The 23,249-nt window shown below is 48.0% G+C and overlaps 2 protein-coding genes across 10 annotated transcripts in view; both read right to left on the bottom strand.

Moving 5' to 3' along the window:
* The window catches only part of TEX264 (testis expressed 264), a 39,604-nt gene extending 20,895 nt beyond the window's left edge, over positions 1–18,709 (bottom strand). For 2 of the 7 annotated variants that reach the window (XM_012804983.2, XM_023513016.1), the window contains exons 1-2: positions 10,167–10,239; positions 6,833–7,119 (exon numbers count right to left, since the gene is read on the bottom strand). In XM_012804983.2, coding sequence (XP_012660437.1) covers positions 6,833–7,090 — 258 coding nt within the window. In that variant the 5' untranslated portion in view covers positions 7,091–7,119; positions 10,167–10,239. Of the gene's footprint in view, positions 1–6,832; positions 7,120–7,310; positions 7,358–9,513; positions 9,595–10,060; positions 10,082–10,166; positions 10,240–18,605 lie in introns of those variants that run through there. The other 5 variants (XM_023513012.1, XM_003789353.3, XM_023513015.1 and 2 more) reach the window with 5 other exon arrangements.
* RAD54L2 (RAD54 like 2) overlaps positions 17,871–23,249 on the bottom strand; it is a 108,468-nt gene continuing 103,089 nt past the window's right edge. For all 3 annotated transcript variants that reach the window (XM_023513010.1, XM_023513011.1, XM_003789351.3), the window contains 2 exons: positions 21,114–21,206; positions 17,871–19,044 (listed from right to left, as the gene is read on the bottom strand). In XM_023513010.1, coding sequence (XP_023368778.1) covers positions 18,050–19,044; positions 21,114–21,206 — 1,088 coding nt within the window. In that variant the 3' untranslated portion in view covers positions 17,871–18,049. The remainder of the gene's footprint in view (positions 19,045–21,113; positions 21,207–23,249) is intronic.

Below are 23,249 nucleotides of genomic sequence, written 5' to 3'. Positions count from 1 at the left end.
TTAGCTCAAGCCTCCCCCTCAAAACTGTTGCTCCCTGCCAAGCCACTCCTCCTCTCTGATCTCAAGTATCCAGTAAGGGAGGTCTTGTGCTGCACTGTAATCGATGGCCTCCCCGTCTCTCCCCACCACTCCAGGCCCCAAGGCAAAAAGATCCAGGAGCTTGCACATAAAGGAAGTCCTTGGAGCACACTCAGTGATACTACATACATGCAAACACAAGCCCTGCATCCTCTCCCTCCACCTAGAGGAAGAAATAAGCTCTTTTCACAGTGGAAGGAGGCAGCTATTAAGGAAACATGGCTGCTAGGATCCTGGAGGTACAGGGGGCACAGTAGCTCCTTTCCAGCCCTTCCCCTGCCCTGGCCATGGCTAAGGAGCAGCCTAAGAAGACCCTCAGCAAGCCTATCACCCGCTAAGCAGCCCCATGTAAAGCTAGAGCCAGGAAACAGCTGAATCCAGCACCAGGAAGGAGGAGATGAGACAGACTCTAAGATACTCTAACAAGTGGCAAGGCTGGTCCAATAGCAGGGGTAGGCTCTCAGGAAAGCCATGGCCTGACTGCAGGCAAATGGCCTACTGAGGCCTACCCCAGAAAGTAGGGGTTTCCTGAAGGCACAAAACCCCATCCACCTTGGTTCAATGCAACATCTTTTTTTTTTTTTGAGACAGAGTCTTACTATGTCGTCCTCGGTTGAGTGCCGTGGCATCACAGCTCACAGCAACCTCAAGCTCTTGGGCTTAAGGGATTGTCTTGCCTCAGCCTCCCAAGTAGCTGGGACTATAGGCACCCACCACAACACCCAGCTATTTTTTTTTTTTATTGTAGTTGTCATTATTGTTTAGCAGGTCTGAGCCAGGTTCGAACCAACCAGCCCCGGTGTATGTGGCCGGCACCCTTGCCACTGAGCTACAGGCACCAAGCCCAATGCAACATCTTCATTTGGGCCTAAACCTAGAATGTAGACCTCATCCTTCTAGCTCTACCTGCCTGCTTATTTTCCTCTCATTCCAACCATTTATTTCTCTGGACACCTGGGCCCAGCACAAGAACCTGGACCACACCAGAGAACTAGCCCCAGCAAGGAACCACACCAGAGAGACAGGACAATGGCTAGACTCAGTACTACTTTGGGTAAAGGCAAGCTTACCCAGTATCTGTCCTCAAAACAAGAATATCAGGGAAAAGTTAGAGGGATGCTAGGACCCAAACTATCTTTGATGCCTCCTGAGTCCCAGAACTGTGAAAAGAGGAAAGTCTGCTTGAAACCTAAAGCTTCTAGGTATGAGCTAATCCTAAATCTGGCCCCACTACCTCTTCCAGAAAGGTCTCATAGTACTCTGCAGACTCTCTGATGTGAGGCCATAATGAAGAGAGCCACTTCAGGGGCCCTATCTAGCCTAGACCTCATTGAGTCTTGGAAATGGACAAGACTGATATCTTTCAGAATCCAGGAAGGAGAAATGGTTATCAGCTGGCCCAGACCAAACCCAGCCATTGAGTTCAACAGAAAATAGGCAATTCCAGGCCCATAACCTATGCAACCCGACAGGGACAGATGCACCATCTGCCAATTCCAAATCCAAAGGGCTTCACTTATTCCCTCCCATGCCAGCCCACCAAACCCAGAGCTGCCTCAAATAAGGGGAAAAGAAGAGGCAATGCCCTTCATGTGCACTGGCACACCCAGGAAAGCAGAACAGCTGCACCTGCCCATTACCAGAAGCTGGGCACTGGACCTTGTTCACCTTTCTGGGTGCTCCAGGTGAACACACCAAACTCTATGTGTCCAAATCCCCTGAGCAGCCAGGGCCCAAAGGTACACTGCAGCAGGTACCAAAACATGGGCTGATATAGACAGTGAGGCCAGAAGACAGGAACTATACTTAAGGAGTCAGCAAGATGCTAACTTTCAAAGGTGGGTTCAGGGAATTTTTAGAGTTTCCACTTAGAAAGCGTTTCAAGAACCTGGCTCTCTACCCCTCATTCTCAAGCATAATCCTATCAGCTCGTATCTGACAAGGCACTGACTAATTGCCCCTGTCACTGCCTTCCATTAATAAGCTCACAAAATCCAAACATCCCTGTGTAGTAGGTACTATTATCAACCCTGTTCCTAAATAAAGCCCAGAGAACCAAGCCACTCAGTAAAGGTCACAGTAAGGGAATGCTGGAGTCAGTATCTGAACCCAAGCAGACAAGCTCCAGAGCTGTACCATACAATCCAGGGCCACATGGGAGCCCAAGAAATAGGTTCTAGCAAGGAATGGGTACACAACAGCTTCTCCCCGCAGAGCACCTCCTCACATAGCCCAGGCAACCTCTACGAGGCAGGGACCAGGCCAGAGACAACAGGGTTCCTAGCAGTACAAAGTCCCAGTAGCACACCCTGACCTCACCTTACCTCCCCTTCCAAAGGCCTAGAGGTGCTCACCCTTCCCAACCTGTCCCACACAATTTACCGGCTGCAAGGCAAAAGCCTGGACTCTACCTGGCAGAGAATAATCATGAGATAACTGGCATAGGAGAGAGATAGCTGAGGCTCTGAGGAAACATAAACCCAGCCCACATTCCCACTGCTCTTGTGCAGGAGGTCAATCCTGGGAAATCTTACTCCCTTGTCTCCTTTCCTGGACTCCATCTGACCTAAGTGCTTCTGGAGAAGCTGGAGGGCCCCATCCTCACACATATTGAGGGGGAAGGCAGAGTATGACAAAGGCCCAAATCAAAACTCTCACCAGCCTCAGCCCCTGCAGACTTGCTGGCCCCAATTTGATTTTCAGTGGACTATGGGGAAAATGAGACTTTTTTTTTCATGTTAGTTCTGAACATGAAAGGAAAACAAGACTTCAACAGCAGTCTAGCTTACTAAACACACATCTGAAGTGCCACGAATTCCACCTCCCACTCCATGCCTGGGGCAAGCACTCCCTCCTAGGTAGTGGATGTAAGCAGCAAATACAGGTCTGCTTTAGGCAGGTAAACTGAACTGGCTGTCATGCCCCTCTTGCCTAGCCAAGCTCCCCACAAGGGCAAGCAGGCAGGATACCTAAGCCTCAAACCCAACAGTAGAGGTGGGGGTGGCTGCAGAGAGTAAGGTTCACCTCCTGGACAGGAGGTAGGGGGAAAGGCTGGCAGATAGGATGGATCCACTGGCACAATGACAGCAGCCCAGTCACTAGGGCCTGTCCACAGACTAGAGGTGGCTAAGATCAAGCAAAGCACTCAGGGTCCTCTCAGTTCCTTCTTTCACTTCCAACACTGAAGGTTCCCAGAGAGACAAGGCCCAGAAAGGGAGGCTAAAGCCACTTTTCAAACCCCTAGCACTGATCTCAGACTTAGGCTGAGGGCAAAGCAGTTCAGCTATGCAAGGGTTAGGGTACACAGAACATACATGTGAACTGGGATAAGGGGACAGATGTGACAGACATCCACCTACACCTGACCCATCTCTCAATTCAACTCACCTCCCTCCCCCAGGAACCTTAAAGAGGAAATGGACTGTACTCCATGAATGTTGAGCTCTGAGGGGAAAGGGCACCCACTATGAGCCACTGCCAGGGTCTGTCCACTTCCTGACACATGCTCCCTCTTTCCACTCTCCCTACTCCCAACCATGAAAAGGCCTTCAGGGATGGAGAATGAAATGCTTCCTCTTGCTTCACACTTGCCCAGATCTTGCAGCCTCTTCCCACATAGGACTCTAGGACATATGGCTAATAGCTTAATCAGCATCTAATATGAAAGGGTCCATAGTAACTGCCACTATTCTGCTGGGTAATACCATTTCTTGTGCCACTTCCTGTGCCCACATTCAGACTCCCCAATGCTCAGCTAAAGTCAGGAAGGGGTGCGGCTAGGGAGCTGTCAGTCTACACCTCATGGATGCAGGCAGCATCCAGAGCCAGGTGGCACTTCTAACCTGGTTACTCACTGTCCCACTTGTAGGAGCAGATTCCTGCTCCTCTTATGCCTGGAGCAGTGGGGCTGGGGCAGACAACAGATGAGCCTATATCCTATCTAACTCTGAGAACTGGAACATGTAGGACCCCAAGATGAACACTGCTGATGAAGGCAGCCAAGGGAGCAGAAAGCTTGAGTTCTCAGCCTACCTCAGGACAAGGATGAGGATGGTACCCCAGGCCCAGCACAGAGCCTGACACAGATAAGGTACTCAAATATTGTTGAATGAAAACAAAAAGTGTGATTATCAGTGTATCACTCCTGCTTTCTGAACATTAGTCTCCCCCTCTATAATATCAAGAATGTGGACCAGGAGGCCTCAGGTCCTTACAGACCAGGCAGTCCGGGATAACCATGAGTCCCTAAAGCCTTAGGGTCCATGGTCCCCTGAATCTATTAGAATCTCTGCCAGGCAAAGAATGCACAGCCTCACTCCCAGAGCAGGGGGGGACCCACATGTCCCTGAGCCATCCCAGGTGCCAGTGGTGTGACCTACCACTAAATGAAGACACAGGTATATTCTGGGAGGACCCAGGACTGGGAGGGGAAGGATCAGAGGGGCCACCTGGACTTGTTCAGTGATCTTCTATGCCAGCCAGATGTCCACAGTCAGACCAAAGGTTTAAGCCTCCTCATCCTGACCCTCAGCACATGCTGGTATAACATGAGTGTTTTTTTCCCCACCCTTTTCTTTGTTGAGGGCTACAGGCTGGTGTGAACTGCCTCACCAATACTGTTTAAGCCTTGACAGCCTACCTATGAAGCAGCTATTTTATTACTACTCTGCAGATGAAGAAATAGAGACTTAGAAAGGTTATGTGGGAGGAAGGTGCAGTGGTTCACCCCTATAATCCTGACCCTTTAGGAGGCCAAGGTAGGTAAATTGCTTGAGCTCAGGAGTTCTGAGACCAGCCTGAGCAAGAGTAAAACCCCACCTGTACTAAAAATAGAAAAACCTGAGGCAACAGTACTGCTGGAGTCCAAGAGTTGGAAGCTACTGTGAACTATAATGAAACCATGGCACTCTACCCAGAGTGACAGCATGAGACTCTCTCTCAAAAAAAAAAAAAAAGAAAAAAAAGTTATGTGACATGTGTAAGATTACACAGCAAGACAATGATGGGACAGGAACAGACCCTGGGACTGCTAGGAGTATGGCTGTATTCTCTAGTCATGGACCCCAGACCAGCACTCAAGTCACACCATGTCCAGGCAGCCCTGGACACCCAGAGCCACCCCACAGGGTCCACCACAACTCTTGTAAAGCTACGTGGTGGGCTTCCTGAGAGCAGAGGGCTAGGCTAGGAGGCCACAGGGAGAGTACCCCATGCTGGGGTTCTTCTAGCTCACCCTTCCCTGGACCTGCCTCCAGCACTAACCCTAGGATACCCTGCTGCCTTGGCCCTTTCCTATCCTAGAATTAGCACCTCTAACCCAAGAAGCAATGTGTTGATTCCAAAACAGGCAGACATGCTGATGAGGAAAGAGGCAGCCACAAGGACTCTCCGCCCTCCCACTAGGGCCTTGCACGGGGCTCCACCTGGGCCAGGTGTGGAAGGAGGGGCAGGGATCAGAGGCCAGCATAGGACGAGGAGGGACTTACACAACAGACCCTTGCAGGGGTGGTGGTTAGGCATCTGGTCTAGGAGAACTCCCACAGCCTGATACCTCCCCATCCCACTCATGCCCCAGTGCTCCCAACTTCAGTTAGTGCCATCTCCCAGTCATGTGACCTCAAAACCTCAGACATTGTCTAATCATCCCTCAAGCAGCCCACGTCACCTCTCAGCTGACTGGGCCCAGCCCAGTTTCTTCAATGGCCTCCCTTCTTCATCTCCTTCCCTCATCCACCTGTCCTCCAGTTAGCTTCCTAAAACAAAGGTGGCAAATTGTGCCAGACTCCTTCTCTCAAACTGCTATACCTCCCTACCTGGCTCAGCAAACCCTTCCACCTTTATCAACCCACCACATGTCCACTGGCCACACTTCTATTGTCACCAGATAGTGGGCGGGCTGTAGGGCTTGTACACTTGAACTGTGCAGGCAAGGATATCAGAGCTGGGGATTCCAAATGCTTGGTTTGGCATAGCTTGGTAGTAAGAGGCTGAAGAACCCTTGACAAACTGCCAGCCCATCCAGCTGTGGGCAGCAGCACCACCCCATAGCATGACAAGAGACTATATTAGCAAGCCTTGACTCATCAGACGCTGCAACTACAGCCTGACACCCACAGAATGTTAGTGATGCAGAGTTAGTCTCTGACTCCAGCACTATGGACATTCTCAGAAGCTGATCTGGATCCATGTGCCCCCTGCCCCGCCCCAGGCCCTCTCCCAACCAGGCAGCCTGAGGTCTAAGGAAATGCCATCACTGGGTAGGAGCCCACCAGAATGGCTGAAGAGATATGATCCTAAGCCCTATGCCAAGGGTTTGTCCTTTTAGCTCCTGAAGGCCTACATCTCATGGCAGGACAGCTGAGGCAAGGAAAGCACAGAAACAAGATGTAACCTCAGAGGGGGCAGAATCTGAATGGCCTGGTCTTAGAGTGATGGCCTTGAACGGAGACAACAGGAGGAACAGCAAGAAGAGGAGGCAGGAGACCAAAATTCTAGCAGAAGCTAGGGATTCATAGTGGTGTGCTCCTAAGTAGCCATGAGTAAGAGGAACCAGGTCTGAGCAAGTAGAAAGCCAATAGATGCATGGAACAAATGCCCGGGCTAAATGTGGAAGGGGTTTCAAGCTCACAGTGAAGGGGTCTGCAGGGCCATCTCAAAGATTTTCCCACTCTCTCCTCAGAAACCAAATCTCCCTCCCCCCAAAAGCCCTGGCCTAGCTCCATCCATGGGGTGGAACTCCAGGGAGGTTTCTTACCATGTGAGGATTGTCATAGTAAACAGCAATGGAGCGGAGCTTGGGGGAGATGCTGCAGCTCTCAGTGAAAAGCCGTCCAGTCTCACCATACGGCCCCAGGTGGAACTTGTAGGCCACAGTAACATTGCGGATGGGAGGTGAACCAGCACTCACTGCCACCCCAGCCAGCAGCCCTGAGTACCCAGCAAAGGCCAGCAGTGTCAGCAGCAGTAACAGAGTCAGGCCTGCTATCAGGCCCAGGAGTAGCAGGTCCGACATGGCTCTGGGCCTCCCACACCCCAAGGCAGCTGCAAAGGAGAAAGAAGGGAGAGGAGGCTAGTAGCCAACTCTGACCAATGTGCCCACCTGCCCGCCAACCAGTTCTGGCCCAACGTCAGCCCTGCCTTGGGTGCTGTGACCCAGGAGGGGGAGGGGCCAGAGGTGTTTACACACAGAGTGACCTAGAAGGGAGCTACAAAGGATGACTGAAGCCACAAACCTCTTTATTTCTTAATCACAGTTGAAGAAGCCCGGGGAACAGCTCTACCTGTCAGATGGCAGCTCTAGTCACACCTGGGGAAACTGAGTCATAAGGGGGCTCAGGAGGGAATCAGCCAGGGACACACTCCTGGTCCTGACTAGTCTCTCCCCCAAGATGGACCAGAGAGCAACCGGTTTGCTTTCTCCCCACATTGCCGCTTCCTTCTCAGGGCTGACCTACAATGCCAGCCAAGCCTAGCCTCTCCAAGCCTCGTGGACTACCTACTGCCAGAGGGAGGATAAGCAAACACCAAAATCCAAACACTTATTAACAAACAGGAAAACCAAGAGGAGCAAAATCCCAGGGGGAAATATGCCTCAGGGAGAGAATTTCAAAGAAACTTCTCCTTTGCTAAGTATATCTCACCTGCAGGGACCTTGCTATCCAGCAAGCTCACCCATCCAGAACCAGAACAGAGACTGAGCCAAACAGCCTAAGAAGCTAGAATAAAGTCCAGCACTAAACTTCTCAGACTTGAACCAATAATATTAACAAGATTCATCCCACTTTTCTAGTCCATAGAAGACTAGAAACATCAAGAAGAAGGAAAAGGCTGCTAGAAGTGGAAACACACAACAGGGAGAATTAAAAGTTACCCATAAGAAGAGAAGCTACACAAGAGCAGGCCCAGGAACACAAAAGAGGCTAGTTAGTATGTGACCACCTAGGTGTTTAGGTAACTGAGGGCCAGAGGCCTAACTCCCTTACAGAAGGCTTGATCTGAGTTGCCCAGGGGGAAAAAAAAATCACAGCCCAGAGGAGATTTTTTAAAGAGAAAGGGAAGCACACAGCCCATTGGGGGAGGCATTCCCACTCCAACTGTTTACAATTAATATTTAAAAAGTTTTGAAGCTGAAAAGGCAATGCTGCAACCCTGTGGAAAACTTAGCTCTGTGGAATTATTTGTTCCCTATGGGTTCTGGGGGTTAAGATTTTATGCTGAGAAACTGCCACTGGAGTCAATGTACACACAGGGCTTGCCTGACTAAGAGGCCAAAAAATTTCTAAACCTTTACTGCAGGAATGGCAAGATGTCTCCCACTGGTCTTCTCACCCATATGTGCTCCTACTCATCAGTATCATGATCTTTTCTGCATGTTTTCCCTGTCCTATTCATCTTGGCTCAATCTTGTTTTCTTTGATGAGAGTGATGCTGATATATCTTCCACTGAGTGCTTATTACATGATAGTGTATAAATGCTGTAACACAGTTACTTCATTAATCCTTAAAACAATCCAACAAGGTAGGTATGGATCAGTACACAAGTGATTGGAGGTTAAGAGACTTGTCCAATGTCCAACGGTTATTAAACAGAGCCACGGGAAACACAGGCAAAGGGAATGCAAGCTCCCATTTCAACTGTCTCTTTCCTCCCCCATATCTGGCTTCCAGAAAGGCCCAAGCATTTAATCCATGCTAGACATCTCTGAACCCTTGGCTCGACAGAAAACTCAACATACAGGCTACCACTTGCCTCGGGAATGACAAGCCCTCACTCTGACCTACGTCTCAGGGGCACACTTCCTGTCCTCTCAACGGAATTTAATTCCCACTTTTCTTTCACCTCCAAAATGCTCAGAAAAGGGGAAAAAAATTCCCCTACAGGCCCCAGCAGGCGTGTCCAACCTTTTGGTTTCTGTTTCACAATGAAAGAAGTCCTGGGCCACACATCAAACACACAATAAAAAAAAAGCTGATGAGCAAAAAAAGAAAAAAAGTTTGTGCATAATTTTCGTGATATCCACCCCCACAGATAAACAAAAAGTCCTCACATAATCCCTATCACAGGTTGGACATTCCTGCAGGGGAGGGGGGGGCACGTTGAGTACATTTTTCAGGACGGAGAAGGGCTGGGGCAGCCTCACCTGAAAAGCCAGGCTCATATTTAGGAACTCATGGCATTCAGTGTGGCAGGGGCCAAGCATCCCCTTGCCCAAAGCTGAAAGGAAGCCACTCTAGCCTAGGAAATAACCCCTGAGGCAACACCAAGTCCCAACCACCCCCTTTTCAGGGATTGTCCACCAGGGTTTCAATAGGCATCTCCACCCCATTCTCAGAATCCTTGAGGAAATCAGAAGCCAAACCCTGCCTCATAATTTCAGGGCTCTTCACTAGGGTTCTGATCATGCCCCTCTTTCTGGAGGATTCCAGCCACCACACCTGATGCTGAAACAGCCCTCGCCGCCAACCACGGGCAGGCTGTGCCAGCTCTCAGGCCTTCGTTTCGTTTCCCCTTCAGTCAGAGGCCCGGTAGGGACGCCGGCGGCCGAGTGCAACTTCCTGGTGCCGCTCACGTGTGCGGTGGCGAAGGGCCCAGCCCTTAAAGCGCCCCGCGGCGAGCAAAACTTGGGGCTCGCGCTGCCGGGGAGCGGGAAGACCTCGACTGCTAGGGGCCTGCGCGGGGAGGAGGAGGCTTCACCTCTTCACCACGAACCTCGCCTCTTTACTCAGCTTTCTCTTTAGCCACGACCTCCCAGAAACCCACGCACCGCTGTAACTTAAGGGACGCTTAAAGTTTGCAGCTGGGGCTACGAGGCGCGGCCTTGGGGAACCGAGGCAGAGTTAAAACGCGATTCCAGACTGCCGTGGCGCGTGCCCTACACTGGCAGCCTGAACAGTGGGCCACCCAGCATGGTAGGGGCTGACTCAAGGTCGCGTCCTGGCCCGGGCCAACTGTGGGAGAAACGAGGTGCAAAGAACGGCTCACGGAGGGGACGCAGAGAGGTCAGAGGCCGCGCCAGAGCGAACGGGAGTAGAGGAGGTCCCAGGTCCACGCCCCGGTGAGGACGCCTCCCTTCTGGCCCAGCCCTCACCTCAGCAGCCGCCCGCCGCGGATCGGCGGCTCGGGCCAGGTCTCGGGGCCCGTCCGCCCTAGCCGCGCACGCTCGCTCCGCCCCCTCTCGCGGCGGGACGTGGCCGTGACAGTGGGCGCGTGCGCGCGGGGCTCGTAGGGTGGAAGCCTGCCTCCTCCCCATCTCCCCTTGCAAGGGGTGTGTGCCCTATCCTGTAACTGGCTGGGACAGGACCCAACACGTACCTTCCCGCCTTCAACAAACTACCGGGTTGCTCAGGGTGACTTAGCAACACCCTAAAGCATTTGGATTGGCAGGAACTCCCCAGTGACAGCCCAGCCCCAGGTACTGGAGAGAAGTTAACCCGGTGGCCTGCAGTAGAGACCCTGGCCCGGGTCCACGAGAAGTCGGGACTAAGGGAGAGTTTGTACAGGGACGCACAGCAGTATCAGCCTTGGGCATTTGTACCACCCTTAGCCCTGCTACTCTTTCTTACTGAAACTTCGCAACAGAACTGGGAACCAAGGCAGACAGCCACTTGTTCGCATTTTACAGCTGAGGAAGCTGAAGCCCCATCTGGGCTCAGGGAAGAAACTGGTGGATTCTACCTCTGGCCGCTTCCTGCCTGCACCCTGCCCTTCTTTCCTAAACGCAGGGATTATCATTCATCCATCCAACATTTACTGAGTACCACTTTCTGCCAGGATAGTTCTAGGGGCTGGAGGATATTGAGAAAAAAAAAGAAAAAAAATCAAGACCCCGGTCTCCTTGAGCTCAAGTTCCTTGAGCATGTCCCCTTCCGACTCCTCCCCCAGTGCCCTGGCTGTGGCTGGGGGAGGCTGGTCTACAGTGCCATGGCCTCAGCCTAGGTCATAGCAACTTCAGATTCCTGGGCTAAAGTAATCCTTCTGAGTAGCTGGGACTACAAGCAGGCCGGGCCACTCTGCCCAGCTAATTTTTCTATTTTTAGTAGAGACAGGGTCTCCTCTTGCCTTCGCTGGTCTCAAACTCCTGAGCTCCTGAGCTCCTCCCACCTCAACCTCTTGGAGCGCTAGGATTACAGGCAGGAGCCAACACACCTGGCCTGGTCTACCCTTCTAGTTTAGTGATAAACTAGGTTAACTCCTAGGTCAAGTGTAAGATCCTTGATGATCAGTTCCATCTTCAGCTCTTATTTCCGAGGACCTGAAAACTATAAAGCACTCTAGCCTCCAGACTCTTTGGTGGAGGAGGTGGGGAAGGTAATAACTATGCTCAGAAACTTAGCTAAAAGAAGGCTGCTCTGAGAGCCATCTTGGTGCTGATAGGGCCCAGCACAAAGGCACCCCCAAAGAGAAATGAACACAAAGGTCCACTGAACACAGCCGAGTGCACAGTCCCACCCAGAAAGGGATGAGTGCATCAACCCAGGTACCCCTGACCCTTATATTCCCATCCCCCCTTGCCCCTCACACTGACTTCCTTTCCAAACTCAGCCCACTCACACCTAAGTGAATATACAGCCACGCTGCCCACACAGAACCTAGACTCCATTTCCTTTTGTTCACATCTCAGAATAACCTCTCAGGTGCTCCAGACAAGGATTGGTATTTGGGAGGGTGATCACTGTGATGGAAACACCAGGAAGGTGAAGGAGAAAAAAGTCAGCAGTCATGGGGTAGTACATCTTATGGATCCAACTATTGCACTAGCAAAGAGCAGGTTGGGCAGAAGCAGTCATAATCCTGGCTTCCTTGCCCTCTGCTCCACATTCTTCCTTCCACAGGTAAGGAAGATTGAATCTTGTCCACAAGGTCAAGCCTTTCCCAGCCCTCAAGGCAGATTGGCAGAATAGGCAGAAAGGCCCACAGGTACTCAGGAATGGGTGCGGGTTATGGCAGTTGTTTGACCTATGAATATCAGGCACATAATCAAACTCTTTAGGTGCCCCAAGCAGTGGGCTACACACTTGAAAGGATTTCCTGTGACACAAGGAGAGGCTATGGCACTGGCCCAGAAACAGACAACCTCTGCCTGCAGAGTCTGAACAGTCAATTATGCTTCTCAGAAGCTAAAGAGCTTCTCACAAGAAACCGTTGTCTAGAGATGCCCATTCTTCATCTTGTCCTCTCTTCTTACTTCTAGTCTGGCTGTGGAGCTCCAGAGCCCCATGTCAGAGTTCAGAATGTTCCTTAGGAGCTTCAGCACCTCTATTGTGGAAGGAGAGACTGCTGGTGACTGGGGCTACAGGCCATCAGTGTGGCAGCTTCATCTCAGTCTGCTTTCAGTATTGCAAGCTCCACCCATGGCAAGATCTCGGCGAAGCCTCAGTTGGCCACCAGAAGGCATCAGCCCACTTTGCAAGTAACTTTACTCCACTCTTCCTTTCATCTCCATTGTAATGAAGTCTGAGAAGATCTGTTCACCCGGACATCTTCCCACCCGCACTCCACTCCCAGTTCTCTCAATAATCCCTATTCTCTTACCTACAGCCCAGACTTGGCCTTTGTCCCCAGGTGCGCTCTGCTGTCCAGGAATCCCCACAGAGGCTCTTTAATTCCCCCTTTGTAAATTTCCAGAGGATGCTTCCTCAGGGCTCCTCCCATTAAAGAAATTAAATTTGAGGAGCTGAAGAAGACTGTCCCCACCTTCCCCCACCCTCTTCACATTTCAAAGCCCTGATCAACTCTCTGTGAGCCAGTGGCTAGGTCCTTTAACTCAATGACAATCAGAGGACACAAATACAGTGAAAGAAAGTTCTGTAAATACTGCCACTAGCCACTTAGAAATACATTATCTCCCATCCTCTGCATCCAAATCCTCAGCCACTCACAGCCTAGTCAGGGCTGCCCCTGTAGGACTTACTGTGGCTGAGGACCAATAGCCTCAAGCCCTTTAGTTAGCTTTGCTGTTTCCCCTAGAGCCTAAGAATGGAGTCCTCCTCACTTAAGCAAAAGCAGAAAAAGCCTAGTGAACCTCAATGCAACAAAAAGCTTGCCAGCAGTCTTCCCTCTGTTGCTAATTCCATAAATGCTATCCCAGAGCCCACTATGCTCTAAGTTATATTCCTTTCACTGCCACTCAGCCGAACAGCTATCCAGACAATTCCTTGATTAAAACAACACTGCCTTCTTGAGTTTAAATTTTATTTTATAAAAAGAAATAAAGAAAACTGATAGGCAGTTATACTGACTTACAATTGTTCTGTTTGCTTTTTAAAAAAGTGACATGAAACACAAGTAAAAATAAATACGTCATAGAAACAGCCAGTTGCCCAGTCTCTGGAGCAGGAATGGCCTGCCCTGTGAGAGAGGAGGGAAGCCCATGGTCACACTAGCAGCAGGATCACCCAGCTACAGATGCTCCTCAAAGCCAGGTGCAGGTCCCAGGCCTCAGGGCATCCTGAGGAAAGACGGAAAACCAAAGCCAGGTGCCCACCTTAATCCCACTCTACTCCTCCTGGAAGCAGTGTGGCCTAGTGGTTATCCATTGTGAACCCCTCAACCCACCTGGACCCTCTTCCCCTGACCTCTCTGAAGAGGGTACAGGAAAAAACCTGTCTTGGGTAGGCTGTGGGGGGGATTCTTCCGGCGAGTCCCCAGCCCACCCTGAGTAACACAACCAGATAACAGTCATTTTACACACTAGTGCACAAGAGCACTCACGTGAACACACACACACAGACACACTCTCTCTCTCACACACACACAGACACACACATACATATAGTTGAGCAGAGCTCTCTTTCCAGGGAGGGTCCTAGGTCAGGTCACAGTAAGAGGTCCCCACTCTTCTGAATATCATCCAGTAGTGGAGCAGAGAGTACCCAAACCTCCCCCAGCCCTCTGCAGTACAGACTTTGCAGCCTGCCTGGCTAACCCTCCCTAATGCACTAGATTACAATATCCAGATCTGTGAGAGGGGAAAGATGCAAACTCAGGTCCCTGAAGAGCAAAAAAGTTGGACATTGCCTACTCAGGAAGTTCATCATTGTAAGACTTGGGTATTCATGAAAGACCTAGGGCCAAGCCAGTAGAACACAACAGACATTGAAGGGTCACAGCAGAATACACAAGGTAGAAGAGAAGAGTCAGTAGAAGGGAATGGAGTTTGAAGGTGATGAGTGGAGAGCGCAGCATTCTCAGGCTTTGAGGTGCTCATTTCCTAGAACAGTCAGCAGTGGGACAAAAAGCCTCTTAAGGGTCCTTTGAGAGAAGGATGTCTTCTCTCAGGAGTTCTGGTAAGGGAAGACACACTTAGCTTTTACCTGGGTGCACAGAGGCAATGGCTCAGAACAGAAAGACTGGTTTTCTAATAAATCAAAAGTAAAAGGGAAGTGAAAAGAGGTATCCAGGAACACTAGTAACAAGGAATATAAAGCCCCCAGAAGATCTTCCCCATGGGATGAGGATGTAATTCTAGAGCAATGCCAGGCTGGAACAGATTGATGCAGGGGGCCTTTCTCTACTGACAACCTTGGGAATGACAATCCCACCTAGACTATTATAGTTTTTTTTTCAACCAGTCAGCAAACTTTATCCCAGCTTTTTGCTTCATGCTCCTGAAGTGGGAAATGTCATATTTAGGTGTGAATCACAAGTATATAGAGATGCCACACACTAATTCCTAGCGAAGACAACTATAAGGACTAGATAGTTATCCTTAAATCAAGAGATGATGAGATACATGCTTAAGCAGCACATTGCAAAGAGGTAAGGACTTCGCAGATACCCAATCTGAAGAAAATGATCTGATCCAACGTGGTTTACTAACTTCCTTTCTTAAATAGCTACTTTTGTCCCTGTTCAATTTTTATCTATAAAGATATTAAGAAAAGGAAATCAAGCATCACTACAAATGGTAATCCTGAATCATTAAATAGTACTGTTGTTTCACAGGCTGAGAACATAGGCTAAACGAGATAGATGGGGCTTGAGAAGCCCCTGAAGACATTCCATGGAAGACAGCAGTGAGAGAAAATACCTAGGCCTGATCTGCCTATGCTCTTAGCATCAGCACTCCCAGTACAGGCCTGGATGGTGAGTAGAAGCCACCACCAAGTGTTTCTGATTGAAGAAACTATAAAACCTGGCTCCTAGGCTCTGAGACATTTCCTGTTTCCCTCACATATGTGCTCCTCTTTGGTGTGTATGCACATTTGCCTACCAGCACACAAAGAGGCAGCAGAAGGGTCACAAAGTGTTTTTGGGTTTACTTTTTTTTTTAAAGGCAAGAACCACAGAATTAGTATAGAATTCCAATTTCCCATGATTCCAACCCCACCCTTCTACACAATAGAGGCTGCACATATTAGAGAAAGCCTTCTCTACTCAGGTCAGCCTCCCAGAATTAAGGCCTTTGCTGAGTTGAACCAAAACCCAGCACTGGAACCACTGAGGGTGGAGAATAGGCCTCTTACAATACCAATTTACTTCAAAAGCCCATCCCTCCAGTGATTAGTTTTAGTTTCCTGCTAGGATGGTTTATGCTATAGTAATTTCCAAGAAGTAAACACAGAAATACCTCTCTTTCCTCTAAAACACACATGTATGCCTCTGGAATCCTAGCTCCAGGGACTGAGAGGCATCAAATATAACCCAGGTTCTGAGTGTGTTCTGCAAAATGGAGATTCAGACTAACTCACTCCTACTGAACCAGCCTCTACCTGAGAGGCCACTGCAACTGAGTCCCTTCACCATCCATTCTTGGGATGCATCTGAAAGAAAAAAGTACTGGTTGGAAATGCTATTTTTAAATTACTATAATAATTTGCATAGCTAAATTGTAGATCTAAGGCTTCCATTAGTTGAAGAGTTAAGTATCTGCTACAGTGCTTATGAAAACAGAGAAAGAAAGCTCCCTAAATTCCACTTTTGGTGTTACTGGACAGCACACAAACACACATGAACAGACCCCACCTCCATCCAACAACTGCTTATCTCTTCTCTGGGGACAATACCCCAAAGTCTACAAAGGCCCTCCAACAATGGAAATGAGCTAGTCAGAAGAGCTATAGGAGCTACTACTGGGATGACCTGATTAAGCTGCCTCGTGGGATGGGAATAGGCAGGTGCAGCAGATGCCTGCCAGGAAGAAGCCATGCATAGGCGGTAAAGCTCTAAAGCCAGACAAGGTTTGTTTATCATAAATGACAATGCCTGGCAAAGTCTTAGGGGGAGAAAGGAGGACATGCCCATAGGAAGACAGCCAGTGTTTATGGTCAAGGACTAGAAGTCCCTCTTCTGGCATTGGAAATAAAAAAGGGGAGACCCAGAATGACTGACGTGTTATTTAAAGAGAAAAGCCAGACTTAAGGCTCCTAAAGAGGAACAGCTCTTCCGTGTTCCTTTGAAAAAGATGGAGGCAGCAGACACCAGGCCCACATTGATCACCTGTTAGGCTGGGGAAGCCAAGACATTTCCTAACAAAAAATCAACAGTCCATTCCCTCAACCCAGAAGCTGCCTGTCCATAGCTTAACTAATCAGCATAGAGAGGTGGCCTCTAAGGTCATCCAAGGAGGATAAAGCTCTAAATTTGGGCCCCCTTACTTCCTAATAGCAAACTCCATGATCTCAAGTTTCAATCTCTGTGGAATGAATCTCACTCCCCACTAACTACCCTATCTTCCTGAGAGGCCATCTCTCAAAACCATAGTTATTTAAACCTCAATCAAGCCTCTCCCTGGTCAATTTACCATCTACCTAGGATTTCTTTTTTTTTTTTAACCAATAGCTATAGGGACTGGGATATGTTAAAACATCCCTTTCTACGTCCTATCCTCCTTACCTCTAACATCCCCCCTACCCCCCAAAAAAGACACATGAAAAGTTCAAATAATAAATAATTGTCCTTAATAAATTAACATGGAGCTTTCCAATGGGGGAGGAAAAGAACAGGAAAGACCACCAAGATGAGCAACTGGGGGCTCGGTTCCACCCTGGTGAAATGTATTTTCCAGCCACAATTCCATGACCTCTCACTCACACACTGCAATGCTTCTCTCTCCCACCCTCTGCACATGGACAACTCTCATCTTGGAAAGGGAGATCTGCTTAGAGACAGCCACTGGAGTAAGAGACAGATTGGTAATGCCCATGTTCTCTCATGATTTTCTCCTAATTCTAAAAACAACTGTGACTCTGAAAACCAGGGACTTGAGTTAGCTGAGCCTTCTCTTCACCCAACTAGAAGAAAACTTGTGATTTCCAGGGCTCTTCTCCTGGGCTCAACTTGATGTTCACACTAATGGTTGCCATGAACCACTACACTTTGATCTCCATTTTTAAAAAGGTAAATTCATTTTTCAATTTCACCCTTAGTTCCTCCCTCCTTCCCTCCCCTCCCACCTTCACCCCTGGTCCATTACATACATACATAGACATACACACACATACACATTCACAAACACACATACCTGGTATGTTTCCTTCCCAACCCCTAAAAAGACCCCATTTCACATGGGATCTCAGTCTGCTCCCCCTGCCCACCCTCCTTCTCTGAGTCACCCTCTCCCTCCCACCCCCCCACCCCCCAGGCCAAGCTAAGTCACCCAGTAAGGCAGCTCTCTTGGGAGAGAATGTTCCCAAAGACAGAAATGGGATGTGAACTTCTACACTCAGATGGGCGAGCAAGCAAGGAGACAGCATAAGCAAGGCAGGAAGGAAGACAGACAGGCTGCCCTGCCCCTCCATCCCTGTTTTGAGTCCCTGATTTCCCACTATTGCTGCTCTGTTTAATTTTTTCCCCTCTTTTGTTCAATAGCAACAGAGCCCCTGCCACCATAGCAAACCACTCTTCTTTGTATTCTTCCTTTTCCTTCCTGCCAAGTGCCCTATTCTCAGAAAGCCCAAATCACTGCCTTCCAGCTTGGTGGGCAACCTGCTGAGTTTCCCCCACAAGTGAGATGGGGAAGGAGCTCCCCAGCTATTTCCCAGTGACCTCTATCACATCATCGTCCTTATCTTCATCATCATTGGAGCTGAAGCCCACCTCAGCAACCTCATGAGAATCAAACGGAGGCACCTGGGACCGGAGAAGGCCACCAGCTGGGTAGCCTGCATGTGAGGACATGTAGCCTGGGTAGATAGACATGCCCCGTGAAAGGTTGCTGGACAAGACAGGGGAAGGAAAAGGCGCAAACATCCTCGGCTCGGACAGGAGTGGCTGTGAGAACGGGAGTGAATAGTTGGGTAGTATCCCTGGCATAGAGGGGTTGAACATGAAGGAGGGGTTGCTGGCAGTGACTGAGGTAGCCGTGGATGAGGAACTGACAGGGCCTGCTGGCACCAGAGGGTCAGTAGTCACTGGAAACACCAGGCGGGCATCTGCCAGCAAATTGGACAGCTGGTAGTAGGAGGGGGTACTGCCCATAAATAGGGAGTTCTCCCCAGCCTGGGAGGTGAAGGGAGGGGTGAGGTTATGGTTTAAGGAGACAGGTGGCATGGCAAACCCGCCAGAGACCGGATACCCATGTTCATACGACTGCACAGCGGCTGGCAGATGGCCTTTCCTGCACCGCCGACGGGTTGACTCCTGGGCAGCAGGTGGTGTGGCCAACTTTCGCTTGTGGCCCCTTAAGTCCAGCACTGGGTGCCTATCACCACAGGGCGGGCCAGTCACCAAGAGGGAACTACTGAGGCAATGACCCCCAAGTCGAGGCTCAGTCCCAAGAGCTGTCCCAGGAACAGCACTACTGTCCACAAGTTGGGCCGGGGGGCCAGGCAGGGCGGCATTGGTGCTTGGGGAGCTCTGACGGGATTCCCGGGCAGCAGCCACATCTGCATACTGCTGGAGCTCACTGATGATCTCTGGGCTGTCAGGAGAGACGGGCCTGGCCAGCCCCTCAGGGTCAGGGGCTTTGGGTGATGAGGCACTGTGTCTGCCGTTGCTTGTGGATTCACGAGAAGACCCCTGGGAACCTGGGGACAAAATGTAGGTAACTGAGAACCAGAATGGCCAGAAGAAGAAGGGAAAGAAGAAAAGTAGAAGGGAAAATTCCATTAAAAAAAAAAAAAATCCTGTCTTGTGGTTCCCAAAATTCTAATAGTTTGATGTCTAAGCAACATCACTCAGTCGACCTTTTCCAGTTACAAAGAAATTCTTTCATCCCCAAACGAATCTATCTAGGACAGCAATTCTCAACCTGTAGGTCACAACCCACAGGAGCTGTATTAAAGGGCTGTGGCATTAGGAAGGTTGAGAACCACTGATCTAGGACAAGGCATGTGACTTTTCTGCACCCTAGCTGATTCTACTCTACCAAGGTGAATACTCTGAGATAACAGATACGACACACTAAGAGTTCATTATTAAAACCAGACACTTTTTCTAGGGGTAAGAGTTAGTAAGCAGGGTAGAAAAAGAAGAAAATGAAGGTGAAAAGCACTTCATCCCGATTTAAAAACAAAACAGGCTGAGTATGATGGCTCATGTCTGTAATCCTAACACTTTGGGAAGCAGTGGCAGGAGAACTACTTGAGCCCAGGAGTTTCAGCTCAGCATGGACAACACTGTCAGACCCTGTCTCTACTCAAAAAAAAACAAACAAAAAAAAACTGGTATGAGGGCACACACCTGTAGACTCAGCTACTTGGGAGGCTAAGGCAGGAGGATAGCTTGTGCCCAGGAGTTCAAGGTTACAGTGAGCTATTATCAAGCTACTGGCACATCATCCAGGCTAGGTAAAAGAGGAGACCCTATCTCTATTTTTTAAAAAATTAAATAAATAATAACAAAATTCATAGTTATGAAAGATTATCTGGAACAACTGGGAAATCTGATTATGGCCTGAATACTAGGCAATATTATGGAATTGTTAAATTTTTTTAGCATAATAATGGTAGTATGGCTAGGAAGAAAATAGACTTAATCTTAAAATTTAAGTTCAAAGTACAGTAGGACCTCTGTAAGTTGACCAACCAAGGGACTATATCAAATTAGTCAACATATAGAGGTGGTCAAAGTAAGGAACTATACTGATATTGTACATACATGTGTTGCATGTCAAGTCTATGAAAATTATGTCAACTTAAGAGGTGATCAACATGGGGGGTGGTTAACTATGGAGGTTTTACTGTATTTATGGATAAAATGACATGGTGTCTTCAACTTACAAATGACTGAAGTAATAGAGAAGGAGAGACAGAAGTTTATGAAAACTCAACATTTTATCTGGCAGTCTTCCTACCACTGCTTCCTAAAGTGTTAGGATTACAGACATGAGCCATAGGTAGGATATATGGGTGCTCAAGGTGCTATTTTTCCAACTTGCATGTATGAAAATTTAAATTTCCACAATACTAAGCTAGGACCAACAGCAGTCTAGCTCTCATATCTCAACGGTGGGAGGAAATATTATAGCCATCCTTATTGAAGAGAATTTGGAAAGAGTTCCTAATATTGTTAATGTGCCATACATTGGCAATCCCACATCTAGGAATTTATCCTATAGATTTCACAACTATGAAAAAGCAATGTCAGCATTGGTAGAGTAAAATAATCTAAATGTGTATTGACAGAGAACTAGGTAATACATTGTGTGATACCCCATTCTGTGCAAATCTTCAATGAGGCCTGTCCAGAAGGCATGGTAAGGAATGAGCCATTACTGGTAAGTGAAAAAAGGAGTAAACAGTACATTTATAATACTGTTTACTATTATAATATAGTATAATAGCATTTGTTTTAAAATCACAAAGAAAATTTATGCACACATTATTTATATACATATATTTTTACATGTACACACTCACACAACCCTATACCATGTATAGAATATCTCTGAAAAAACAAATGAGAGTAGCATCTCCAGGAGGACAATAGATGGCTAGGGGGCATGGTGAGAGAAAAGCATGTTTTTCACTTTACCCTTATTTTACCTGTTGAATTTCGAACCATGTACATATTATCTATTAAAAAAAAAAAAGTTAATTATAAACCAAACCAAACAAATGTTGAATGGATCACTGGAAAGTATAAACCATCACACCTGAGGCAGCCATCCGACCATCTTCAGGGGCCTTTGTTTTGCCAGTTGCCCGAACTGCAAAGATCCGACCATCACTAGTGCGAATGTATGTCCCTAACAAGACATATGAGAAGATTGTCAGAAGCAGACATGCAATACAGCCAACTCTGGGAATCTTCAGACCTAGATATTATGGGCTTAAAAACAGCTATATAATTAGGTCTCATAAGACCCCTGAAAATGAGGAATAGGGTCACTGAACTATGGACCCATAATTATTTATTTATTACACAAACATTGATTACATGACTATTATGTACCAGGCACTATTCTAAATAGTGGAGTACACAAGACAGAAAAAGGCCCTATCTAATGGAGCTTAACCTCTCTTTAGAGGGGAAGAGAGATAATTACACCAGAAAACATCAGGAAAGTTTAAATGCAAAGAAGAAAATAAACAGGGTGCTGTCAAAGAGAATAAGATGGCACTCTATGTTTCTAGGTACTCTGGCCCAGGTCCTCCTCTTAATCTGGGAAGAAGAAGGTTTAATATATTTCCCAGTCAGGGACCTCCACTTTGCTCAATATCCTCTCTCCCTTGGTAGAGATAATTCAAGAAAGAACTGAATTCTGTTCCTAAAAGATACTAATCTATCTTTTCTTTGATCAATCTCCTAGAATGTTAGAGCTGCCTCTAGGACAGAAGTTGGAAAGCTTTTCTGTTTAAAAGACAGATAGTAAATATTTTTGGCTTATATGCTATAACATCTCTGTTGTAACCCCTCAACTCTGCTACTGTAACCTGAAAACTACTAGTGTGGCTGTGTTCTGATAAATCCTTATTTATGGTCACTAAAACAGATATGCATGGCTGTACTACAATAAATTTTTATTTTATTTTTTTGAGATAAGAGTCTTAAGCTGTTGTCCTAGGTAGAGTGCCGTGGTGTCACTACTCACAGGCACCTCAAACTCTTGGGCTTAAAGGAATCCTCTTGCCTCATCTTCTCAAGTAGCTGGGACTACAGGCACCTGCCACAACACCCGGCTATATTTTGGTTATAGTTGTCATTTTTGTTTGGCGTGTCTGAGCTGGACTTGAATCTGCCAGCTCCAGTGTATGTGGCTGGCACCTTAGCAACTTGAGCTACATATGCCAAGCCAATAAATTTTTATTATAGACATATAATCTGCACATGTCAACCAACTGAAAATGTAAAACCCATTCTTACCTTTCAGGTACTTTAATAGGCAGCAGGCTAGATCTAGCTCATGGGTCATAGTTTACCAAACCCTTCTCTAGGAAGGAACAGCCCAGTAATGGGGCTGTATTCTAGGCTAGGAAGAAAGCAGCAAGGGTGCTGGATATACTTTGTGTATTTCACAGTACTTCCTCTCTAACCCTAAAAGTACTCTAACCCAACAGAGGCTAAAAGCAAAATCTCCATACTGAGATTTTTGTGAGGCTTCAAAAGAACCTCACACAGTGATGGGGCTTAAAGGCTACTAAGAAAATCAGCATCTTGATACTATTTAGCCCAAATTTTTTATTCCAGCAATCCGAATCCCTCTGCAAGAAGGTCAGAGGTAGACGTTGACTTTTTAAATTACCACACTTAAAAATTCTATCATGTTGAGGAGTTAGAACTTCCACATGATACATTTCCTAGCCAGGGACTTGCTTCAAGCAAGTTAGTAAAGATGGCACAATAATATATATGTTAGCTTATAACTCATTGCATAGTTTTTTCCCTCCAATTTTGGTCTCTCTGTGTTTACCCATTCCCATCTCAAAATTCTCCATAAATGATAAGGGCCAAGCACAGTGGCTCACACCTGTAATCCTAGCACTCTAGGAGGCCAAGGCAGGTGGATTGCCTGAGCTCACAAGTTCAAGCTGCTGCCTAAGCAAAAGCAAGACCCCATCTCTAAAAAATAGCCAGGTGTTGTGGCAGGCACCTGCAGTCCCAGCTATTCGGGAGGCTGAGGCAAAAGAATTGCTTAAGCCCAAGAGTTTCAGGTTGCTGTAAGCTGTATTGCTACAGTACAATACCAAGGGTAACAAAATGAAACTCTGTCTCAAAAAAAAAGATAGGGCTCGGTGCCTGTGGCTCAGGTGGCTAAGGCGCCAGCCACATACACCTATGGTGGTGGGTT

This window comes from Otolemur garnettii, unplaced genomic scaffold, assembly GCF_000181295.1.
Source record: "Otolemur garnettii isolate 467f Iridium unplaced genomic scaffold, OtoGar3 scaffold00032, whole genome shotgun sequence".
Taxonomy (NCBI): domain Eukaryota; kingdom Metazoa; phylum Chordata; class Mammalia; order Primates; family Galagidae; genus Otolemur; species Otolemur garnettii.
The sequence above is the reverse complement of the archived record's forward strand: the minus strand, read 5'-3'. Positions and strand labels throughout refer to the sequence as shown.